This window comes from Leptinotarsa decemlineata, unplaced genomic scaffold (genome assembly GCF_025532065.1).
Source record: "Leptinotarsa decemlineata unplaced genomic scaffold, Ldec_3_MD MMD2_tig00005002_RagTag_RagTag, whole genome shotgun sequence".
Classification (NCBI taxonomy): domain Eukaryota; kingdom Metazoa; phylum Arthropoda; class Insecta; order Coleoptera; family Chrysomelidae; genus Leptinotarsa; species Leptinotarsa decemlineata.
The window spans coordinates 1,717,895-1,729,245 of record NW_027412614.1 but is presented as its reverse complement, the minus strand read 5'-3'; the positions used below and the strand labels follow the sequence as shown (position 1 = coordinate 1,729,245).

The following is an 11,351-nucleotide window of genomic DNA, read 5'->3' as shown; positions in this document are numbered from 1 at the left end:
TCCTCTTGAAAATGATCACTTTGTGAACGAAACACGGGTCGAAGTGTTAAAAATAACGGTTTGGTGTTGGAAAAAAACTCCAGTAAAATTTATACTATCAAAATTTAATCTACATTTTGAAGTTCTCAAGAAAAACTTGTTATTTTCGTTTCAAACATTTCACAATTATTGTCATGAATGAATATGGGCAATAATTTTGGGATAACCTTTAGGTATATGTGTAACATGCAACCTCGCAAAACCTTGTATTTGCTGAGGATGCAGAGAAATTTCTCTCAAATACAAATTTGGAGAAATAAATCAGCTATCCCAAAACACACTCTTTCAACAATACATTTACAATACAAAACATTTTTTGATTTCTCGACTTATGTACTCAAGAGAAATAGAATTTCATTTCACACAAACAAACAGCCCTCAAGTCAAATAGCTGCCACCATTGAGTAGCCTACTAGTTATCTCATCAAAATACTAATATTGTTAAGTAATAGACTAGGTCAGTCTATAGACTGAATATTCTTTGAATGTATTTTGAATAAATGAATAATCATATTAAAGATAAAGTCGTTACTTGAATGTATTTTGAAGATATTTCGAATACATAAAATATCATTCGTATTAATATTTGAATTTAAAAAAGTCCCCAAGTTCAAATAATGTTACTGCCAACATCTTTTTGTGATTCCTGTTGCAAATCTTTTAAAAATTCTTTAGGTTTGAAGATATATAATGGAAAAATTCATAAAAATTCAAGAAATAATACCAATATTCCTATTCCTGAAACCATCAATGTTTCAAAGAACGAAAATGCTTGCATACCCTTCCACAAGAGTTTGGCTACTTTGAAACGTAATTCTATTGTTTCTAAGAGGATACCGAAAGCTGCCAGATTTCATTCTGCTTCCGTCCTCTCGAATACCATCGATAAATGTATCAAATGCAATTCCACCGAATCCTGGGAAAAACTTCTTTTATTTGGTTACAAAAATTTCAAAATTCCATATGATAATAGCAAACGCAAAATATCTCTAGCAAGTATTTAAAAAAAAATGAATCAAATAACATTTGAACCTACTGAAACTAAATTTATCAATAAATCTAAAAATCCGGAGTCTACCGTAATCAAGATGATGATCAATAAAGTATCAGACGGAGATCTTTCAGAAGCTGTAAAAATATATTATGATGACAAACTGACAAATTTTGGCACGGAAACCTTTCGTAATCTCCAATCCAAGCATCCGTCAAAAACTCGAATTTGTTACGAAACTATATTAACTCCTTTTCAACTAGTTCTTTAGTAGTGAATGAGAATGAAGTTCGTCAAGCAATTATGTCTTTTCGTACTAGTTCTTCTGGATGTTTGGATTCTTTGAGGCTATCTCATCTGCAGGACTTGATAAGTTATGGTGCTGGTTCTGCTGCGTGGAAGATTTTATCATCGCTAACAGCCCTTTGTAATGCTTTGATATCAGGTACTGTGAATATTTTATTTGACGCTTCATTATGTACTTTGAAAAAGAAAGATGGTGGAATTAGGCCGATTGCCGTCGACAAAGTGTTTCGCCGTTTAGTTGCAAAACTGCATCCATTCAAGCTGAAGGAAGAACTGGGAAATATTTTCCCTTGATTTTTATATTGTTTCGGATCTCCAAATGGTTGTGAAGCCGTTTCCCACGCTGCCCAAAGATATATTAATGAACACGAGTCCAATAGATTCAATTATACCACCCTCTTTTCCATCGGATAACAATTTGAGGGAGGCCGAACAACTGTGGATATCACGAACTGATCTAGAAGTACCAATGGCAGAAAAAAATGTTCAACAAACCTTAGATATTCCACTGGTAAAAAATGCCTTGAATAATTTGTAAGACTTCGCTAAATCTCCTATAGAAAAGTCACGTATAAAAGCAGTGTCGTCAAAACATGCAGGTTGGTTGAATGCCTTACCAGTGTCATCCCTTGGTACATTATTGGACAATGATTCTTTCAGAGTTGCTGTAGATCTTTTACTAGATTCCAATATTTCTGTTCAACACAAATGCAAATGTGGAGTGGAAGTAGACACCTGAGGATATCATGGATTGAGTTGTAGATATAGCGTCGGGCGTTTTTCCCGTCATCAAGTTTTAAATGATGGTATCAAACATGCCTTAGTTTCGGCAACTATACCTTCCATCTTAGAACTCCAGGCACTTGTAGCGTTGATGGGAAATGACCAGATAGCATGACTCTCATTCCTTGGCAGAGAGGGAAACCGATTGTCTGGGATTGCACCAGCGTCGATACTTTGGCTTCTTGTCACGTTCCTTCGAATTTTGTGTCCAGCGATGCAGCAGGTTCATCAGCGGAATTGTCAAAAAAACGAAAATACAATTATTTAGGAGATAATTTAATTTTTTATGCAATGGGAACCGAAACCTTTGGTACCTTTGGCCCCCAAGCATTGGAGTTCATTCATGAAATCGGCATTAGGATCTCCAAAGAGATCAATTACCCAAGAGCTAGTACCTCTTCCTTGATTAAAAAAATTAAGATTCTGTGTCAAAGAGGTAATGCAGTTTCAGGTTTAGGTACAATTCCTCAATCAAAAACACTAAGTGAACTATCCATGTTTCCCATGAACATCTACCTATGATGGTACAGCCAATCCTATCCTATCCTCATCCCCAATCGAGTATTATCTATCACAAATCTCTTTCTCCGATGCCGCTATCAAATTCTCATGTTTTAATGCAACAGAATCCTTCGGTTCATAGTTACCCGTACAACAGTTAATACGAATATGTACAGACAGTGCAGGAACTGGAGTTGTGCAGTGTGGTGGTAGACTCGCAGCAAAACGGTCAAGCTTTGACAAAAGAAGAAGTGGGAACTCTAAATGAGGCTGAGTTTAATCCTCTGGCTGAGCCCTCACAGCCCCCAAAAGAACTAATATCCAATTCAGTTTCAAGTAGTTTAGCTTCGAATTCCTTATCCCACTGATCCAATGAAAGGGTGAATCATCGTATTCGTGGTTACTCAGAAAAAGACAGTAGTGGCGAAGGTAGTATCAACAGTTAGTCAGTCAGAACTCTCGAGTTTGATGGGTTGAAAAATATTGAAAACACCGTTTCATGAACAGTGTAATGCAATGTTTATCAAACACAAGATGGTTGCTAGAATATTTGTAAAAGAATACATATAGGGAAGCATTTCTAGTATAAAAGGTATTTAAATCAAAGCCATCGCAAGAGTTATTAAAGAATCTTATTCAAATCTTAGAATGCCTTGATGGTGCAGTAGGTTTATTATGTTTTTGTTTCTTGGGAGCTAAAATAGGAAATACAACATGGAGAATTGATAATTAGTGTAGAGCACTATGTTAAATAACAATACTATATCTGCCTTCCATATCATTATTTGTCAGGAGGTGATCAGAAAAAATAGTAATAGAGAAAAAAATTTCAATTCACTTTTTTAATGAACATAAACAATAAAAATAATTGAAAAAATAATAATTATTGTTTGGAATTCCTCATTTCTTCATCAGAATTAGGCAAACTCGTGAAAAATCTTAGTCGTTTTAACCTCAGTTTACTCCAAACTGTCGCCGTTTCTGGATATAACAAAGTGCCGCATCCCAAGCCGGAAGAGGCATTCAAACTAGACCAAATATCTCTCGCTAGTTCATCCTTGTTGCCAGAAATAACTGGTCCCAGCCCATTTAGCCTTCTAGCTACTGCAATAAAAATTATAGGAATATTCAGTCCTTCATAATAGTTTATTATGTCCAAAGTATGACCGGTGGTTTTGTATGCAGAAGATACTTTGAATTCAGTATTCAGTCCAAGATCCTCACAGCAATTTTTAATTTCATTACAATGTTCTTTATCAGCTGTGCTGCCCATCACTATCACAATAAGACAATTGTTAGGAGGAATTAAATGGTCCAGTTGATCTGCAACCCATTCGAAATTCCTTTTCACTATATCCAAATCTTTATGACTAACAGTGGAAAGGTTTCTGTACACTTGCTTGTCTACCATCAATCTTTTATTGCCCGAAGGCCACAGCCGCCAACTATTGGAGTCAATAACATCAGCAACCAGAATCTCACCTGGAAGTTAAAACGAAATTAGTTTCAAAAAATCATCTGAATTCAAATTTATGCAATATTTTAGACCCCTCTATGAAATCAGAAATGTTTAATCAACTGTATCAACAACAACAAACAACAAAATATAATTTTGAAAAAAAATTCAAAACTCCAGTTAATCCCAATAATTGTTCAAAATTTTTACCATTCGCACTCTGACAATAATAAAGTTTGTTTACAAATGTATATCCCACATTGGGAGATGTTTCTGGGGGTAATTTCGTCTTCATCAGTATTAGGCAAACTCTTGAAAAATCCTAGTCGTTTTAACCTCAGTTTACTCCAAAACATATAATTGTTGATAGCGATACTCTGTGTCGCAAATAATGCCGCCGTTTCTGGATATAACAAAGTGCCGCATTCTAAGCCGAAAGAGACATTCAAACTAGACCAAATGTCTCTCGCTTGTTCATCCTTGGGACCCGGCGGACAATTCATCACCGGATAATCTGTGTTGCCAGAAATAACTGGTTCCAGCCCATTTAGCCTTCTAGCCACTGCAATAAAAATTATAGGAATATTCAGTCCTTCATAATAATTTATTATGTCCAAAGTATAACCAGTGGGTTTGTGTGCAGGAGATACTTTGAATTCAGTATTCAGTCCAAGATACTCACAGCAATTTTTAATTTTATTACAATGTTCTTTATCAGCTGTGCTGCCCATCACTATCACAATAAGACAATTGTTAGGAGGAATTAAATGGTCCAGTTGATCTGCAACCCATTCGAAATTCCTTTTTACTATATCCAAATCTTTATCAGTAACATTGGAAAGGTTTCTGTACACTTGCTTGTCCACCATCAATCTTTTATCTCCCGAAGGCCACAGCCGCCAACTATTGGAGTCAATAACATCAGCAACCAGGATCTCACCTGGAAGTTAAAACGAAATTAGTTTCAAAAAATCATCTGAATTCAAATTTATGCAATATTTTAGACCCCTCTATGAAATCAGAAATGTTTAATCAACTGTATCAACAACAACAAACAACAAAATATAATTTTGAAAAAAAATTCAAAACTCCAGTTAATCCCAATAAATGTTCAAAATTTTTACCATTCGCACTCTGACAATAATGAAGTCTGTTTACAAATGTATATCCCACATTAGGAGATGTTCCTGGGGTAAATTCGTTGCAAGCACCTCTTTATCTATCCACGAGTTCTGAAAATGAACTGCAATTGTGTTTCATATACTTCAGATGTCATCTCAAAAACATCCAGATGCGTCATATCAGTGATCTAGTGAGCTCTTGCAAGGCATAACTTCTGCTTGTCTTCCGGTAAGAGTAATTTCAGCAAGATAAGGTTGATTTGAAAGTGGCTAGATGTCAATTATCCAAACCAGTGTATAGGCAAATATGCTTCCTTAGCCTCTGATATGACGTTTAATTTTTTTTCTCCTCCCGCTTGAGGAATTACTATTCCTGTAGCTCCAATCTCCAAATTTTCGTGACTAGGCGCATATACCCCAAAGTTGAGGATTTTATTACGACAACCAAAATTCTGCCACGAACTCCTGGATGAATAGCCGTTATTTTACCTGATTTCCACTTATTGTGTGGGGTTTGATCATCGACCAGTATGACTATGTCATTGAGTGCTATGGGTTCCCAACCATTTACTTCACTTGGACAAGGTTGGCAGCGAGTCCAAAATGAATTTGTTAGCATTCGAGAAATCTTTCATACCGTCCGGTGGAACGGTATCCGGTTGATTCGACGTGGGTGCTTTGTTCACTTACTCAAATCGACCGATGTGTTGGTCGCTGGTTCAAGCCCCAGGCTGAACGATCAATTTTCACTTGCTGTCGTCCAACCCGTGTTAGGAATCACACGTTAAAAGGTAAGACCTCGTCAGTCCTTAGCTCGCACAAGTTTCGACTTCTGAGGGTTGGGGCAAAATAGTTCATGCCAGTGTTAATGAAAGCTCTAACACCTCTCTTCAATCATGCTTCAGGTAGTTGATCCACTAGAGGTGGTGAAAATTTGCTTTTCAAAATCCTACATTTCAAATACCCCGAGACTGCTGATTTGACTGCAGCTCGAAAGTTTATCACCCAGTATTTCTGATTTCATTAATGACAAATTCTACTTCTTGATGATGAAATTTTTCATCATAATGTTGTATCAACAATCTGGTGAAGTCATGGTCTTATTTATTCATTTATTTATGGCATTGCCTATAATAAATTGTCCGCCGTGTCCCAAGGATGAACTAGCGAGAAACATTTGATCTAGTTTGAATGCCCCTTCCGGCAATATAAGTATTGAAAAATTATATTTTTTCAATAAAAATAATGATCATAATTATAAAAGAACTCAAGAACGGCTGGACCCATTCCTATGATTTTTGTGTTTTTGGATTTGTCTTCATCGGGAATAGGAAATGAGAATTGAAATATGATATTTCATCAATAAAAATAATAATAATAAAAGAGGAAAAACATCAGTAATAATAGTGACGTATTATAATAAAACGCAATTTATCCGTTAGTTTTTCATAAAGATACATCAATATATATCATGAAAACATGTCACAGGGCCCGTATTCCATGATTTATTTGATTTGGATAATTCTTGAGTGTCTATATACTTACTAGGGAATACCAGTATCGTCTTTTGTTGAATCGGGAACACCATAATTTCCAACAATAGGGTGTGTTAAGACGAGACTTTGTTTGTGGTAGCTTGGGTCTGTTACAGATTCTGGATATCCCACCATACCAGTTTAAAATACTAGAAAAAGGAAAATTATTACGAATACACCGTCAAATATGTTAGATATGTGTTTACTACAACTTTTGATTAAAGTATGCAATGCAGAATTTGAAGAAACATTTCAAAATTCACATTCTGTTTTCAAATACGTATCAACTCAGAATATAGTTCAATGAAACTGTTAGTTATATCAAGTTTTCAGTGTGTAGTTCAATATAACAGTTTCAAAAGACTGTCTTATACAATATATCTCAATTATATGTGTATAGGAGACTAGAGGAGGAATGGAAGGATTTATCCCATTGGCCAGATTGGGAAAAAAAAACAATTTCAATTGAATACTGGTGATATAAAAGTCAAGTGCAGAATGCTGCAGTAATTTGAAAAAATTATGTTCTTGGAGTATATGTAGAACAGTAGAAAAACAGCGATCTCGTGCATGTATATTTTGAACTGAATATATGAAGAATATTAGTAGGATTTGATCTATGGGGTTCGGTTGATAAAATCATTACAAATAACGTAGTTGCACAAATATCTTTTTGTGAGTGAAGACTACTAAAAGACATATTTTTGCCAAATTCCTGCCCTGTATGTGTACATTTCTCGAAATTAATGTTTACTTGATTATATCTTGCCAAACTTTTATCGGGTTCAGATTTAAAACTCTGCAAAATGATCTACAAAGAGACTGAAACAGTATTTTTCGTTATATCCAAAGTTGTTTTCCATTTAAATCAAATATATTTTTAGAAGAGAGTAGTTTCTGAAAAACAAAATTTTGGCTTTCTACTTCTACTTTACACTAGCTATTGTATAGCGAAATACGTGTTGCGTTTTTGGAAAACTGATCACAATAAAGAATGGCCAGAAAGTAATTGATACGGTCAGAAACGTACAGCCTAATCTGAATAACAAAAAGGTAAATGGTCCATGTAACAGGGGGATTATATTAATAATCATTAAAAAATAGAAACTTTCCAAAAATATTGTATTTTCAGCAGATAGACATAGATAAAATTTCATATAAAAAAACATGGAGTATCACAATCAAATACAGTAAAAAAAGTCTCACTTAATATAAAAGGAACACTTTTTACAGTTGGAACCATGAAAGAATTCGCATAAGACATCAATTTATGCATCAGATGTAAGTCCACATTACGATTTTGAGTCGATTTCATAAAATTCGTCAACACTTCATTAATGATTCTCAAAAACCTATATTCCATTCTATTTTTAAACTCCCATACCTAGTAATTAAAATTTTCCAGTATGCGGAATAGTAGACATAATCATTCCCAATTCGAGATCAAAATGTATAATTACTGTATAAAATTTACTCACTGTGAAATATGAAGTGCCTAGTTTATTAGTTGTGGAAACAAGTGAACAATGTAAAGTGTCAAACGGTCATCGCCATCATCCATATATTAGCTCCCTCTGATTGAATACAAATGTAAACTGTTTGTCTTCATTTTGTGAACTGTAAAAGAAAAGGATGCTAAATGTATTCAATCGCTTATTTTGTTAATGACCCACATGAATACTTTTATCGCCTCAATTGTATTGGTCATTAGATGAAGTTTCAGATATTTGCAGTTAATTTTGGTTAATTTTGAAACAGCACCATTGTGTCATTGAAAGGTCAATTGCTAAATTATTTTCGATAGGGAAATGAAACCATACACTATGACTCAACATTTCCTAATAATATTTGATATAGTTGAGCTGATCCAAATTTCTTTAACGTTATTATAACATTCGTTCAACCTCAAAGATTTTTATTTGTTTTAGTTTTTGGTTACATAGTTGTTATCGGGGGGACCTGCTATAGGCTCATGCCTCTTCAGGGTTAACCATCCCTTCAAAAAATTAGTATATATATGAAAATTTGAAATTAGAGTTCAGGAATTTTATGTGATGTATTTAATTATATCTTCAGTTAATAATACCACTGGCAGAATGTGTCGAATGGTCCAATAGCTGAATCATGCGGATTAATTCGTGGACTCATATATGAATTTGAGAATTCGTCCTTTTATCATGTGTTGTTCAGGTGGTACCAACAAACGTAAACACATCAATGAAGATTTCTTTTTTTGAATTGAAGGGATTATATTTTTGGGAGTGATTAATTTTTGGCTTTCTACTACTCCATCTTGATACAAAAAAATGTGGGAATCTTCCAAAGAAAGGAAAAAACTAATAAATTTTAAAATAAGTAACTCTATACATGGATGTGTATGTAGATCATGCAAAGAAGTAACTTTCAGACACAAACTGAAAGATAGCCCTCCTAAAACAGTTACTTCCATATAAACATTGAATTACACGAAAAAAAAATCTTTCGAAACAAATACTTTTATATGAACACTGAATTACTCAGAAGATACTTTTCTCTACTCAGTTTGTATTCCAAAGATTCGTTATGGAATAAAATCTTTAAATCAACTTGGCTTGGAATCTCTTAACTTTTTAATTTAATTTTTATATTTTTGTTCATTTTGTTTCCTTTTTACTTGTATTTTTTTTCACCGTTAGTGAAATAAAATACAAGGTTTTTTTTGCCTAATATAATTGTTTTTTCAGCTATTCATTTTTATTATTGTTCTTTAATTGTTTAATTCTTTTTTTTAGTTCTTTCAGGGATTTCATATCATTTTATATAATATCAGACAATGGAAGTCCGAACTAATGAAATTCATAAAAATATATGTTTTATAAAAATGTGATTTATTTTACTTTTAGCTCATTTCACTTATATTTCATTGTTTTCAATGAAACTCTCTTTGGGTATTACTCACAGTTCATTTCCACTAATCAATTATGTTTATCATAACTTGTCGATTTGACGTTTTCTATAAATTTATTCAACTCGTTTCGAGTGATTTTGAAATGTGAAAAAACGACAAAAAATTACTGGATCTAGTCTTGAATCAGAATTTGTACTTGCGTTGAGTGATTTCCAAGTTGAAAAGTGAGGAAAAATGATTGAACCTTGCTTAGAACTGCCGAATGATATAAAAAATATATTTATAAAATTAACGAAAACAAAACGCCTCACTTCTCGTAAACAATCACATGTTTTATTTTTTGTAAATGATTACGGAATATGCCTTTTATAAATATATGTTTATATCATTCGCTGATTCTTGTCTCGGTTCAGTGATTTTATCATACCTTTCAACTCGGAAATCACACAACACAAGAACAAATTTCCATTCAGAACTCTTACTCTATCTCTTCTGCCTCTATGAAATCACTCAAAGTAAATGGAGCAAAATGAATGTATAGATGACGCTAAAGTGACAAGTTATGTGATGAATAGCATCCTTGATTAGTGAAAATATTTGTAGATTCAATACTTTATTATTGAAAAATAATGAAAACAATGTTGCAATGGAATTAGAAAAAATCTTGTATGTAATACGAAAGGATTTCATGGGCACAATTTTAAACTTTTCGTAACTCTTTACATAAATAGCTATTCCAGAAGTATGGCCAAGCATATAATGCATCAAATATACTAATTTCACAAACCTATTCAGATGAAAAATATAAATTCAATCTTTTTTCACGATTCTACATTTTTTAGAATCACAAACTAAACTGCAAACCAAATAAACCTAAAATGATATTGAAAATTTGCACATCATTTTCGTATTTTCAATTTTTAACGCACACGCCACTGCGATCTTTGGCCCCGCCACTGAGAAACGAATGAAACCAGCGCAGCGTTGCCAAGTGATGAACAAGCGAATGTGGGCATTCAATAAAAAATGATGAATCTTATTCTCGTCGCACTTATTTCAAGTGCTTACTTCCACTACTCGCCAGCAGGGGCGTGCATCTTTGAGAGAGTGAAGCAAGAAGAGAGATGAAAATATCATTGACAGATAATAATTTGGTCACGTGCTCCCACGGTCTCTTAATAAAAAAACATTATTGGAAAAAAGTTCAAAGCTCAGTTGACGCTTCTTCTGGTCAGTCAAGAAAAATATAACATAAATTTTGCTCAATAGGAATCAATCTTCCAACTTTTACAGAACATATAATTCAAATTGAAGAGACGCAATTCCTCACAAACATTCGAGATAGATTGTTCAGTTTTGATTAATCAGAAAAAGTACTCACGTCAACCCCATGCTCGTTATAAAAATCTGCAGTTCCTAAACTGGCATACAACTTATAGACCCTCTACTGCAGTGACCTCATAGTAGGCAACAACTGCATTTTGTGCTAAAAAATAAATAGTTTACTTTTGGCCTAGCCTTCGGATGAAAAAAAAAATCACCTTAAAACTTCCTATGGAGAGCAAGATAGATTTTTGAGGTAGTTATCTTTGGCTGGATGGAAATCTTCAACGATGTCGATGTGGATTTTCAAGGCACAAATGTGGGGAGCAACTCTGTCGGCAAGATTCAAAATATCAGTAGAGTTTATTAGGTCTGCAGCTACCCACAATGTAGTCTGCTTGGAAGATAT

The 11,351-nt window shown here is 33.9% G+C and overlaps 1 protein-coding gene across 5 annotated transcripts; it reads right to left on the bottom strand.

The window, feature by feature from the left end:
* Positions 1–3,435: 3,435 nt before the first annotated feature.
* Positions 3,436–11,111, bottom strand: LOC141484225 (bifunctional phosphoribosylaminoimidazole carboxylase/phosphoribosylaminoimidazole succinocarboxamide synthetase-like). 5 transcript variants are annotated; one of them, XM_074179307.1, is made up of 6 exons: positions 11,001–11,111; positions 8,211–8,349; positions 6,743–6,881; positions 4,759–5,016; positions 4,321–4,638; positions 3,436–4,102 (listed from the first exon to the last, which is right to left on the bottom strand). In XM_074179307.1, the coding sequence occupies exons 3-6, from the start codon at positions 6,783–6,785 to the stop codon at positions 3,504–3,506; spliced, it is 1,218 nt and encodes a 405-aa protein (XP_074035408.1). In that variant the 5' UTR covers positions 6,786–6,881; positions 8,211–8,349; positions 11,001–11,111; the 3' UTR covers positions 3,436–3,503. The 5 variants fall into 5 exon arrangements, with proteins under 5 accessions (XP_074035408.1, XP_074035409.1, XP_074035410.1 ...); XM_074179308.1 differs by lacking the exon at positions 11,001–11,111 and adding an exon at positions 8,406–8,925; XM_074179311.1 differs by having other exon boundaries at positions 3,964–4,102; positions 4,287–4,638.
* Between the last annotated feature and the right edge of the window lie 240 nt (positions 11,112–11,351).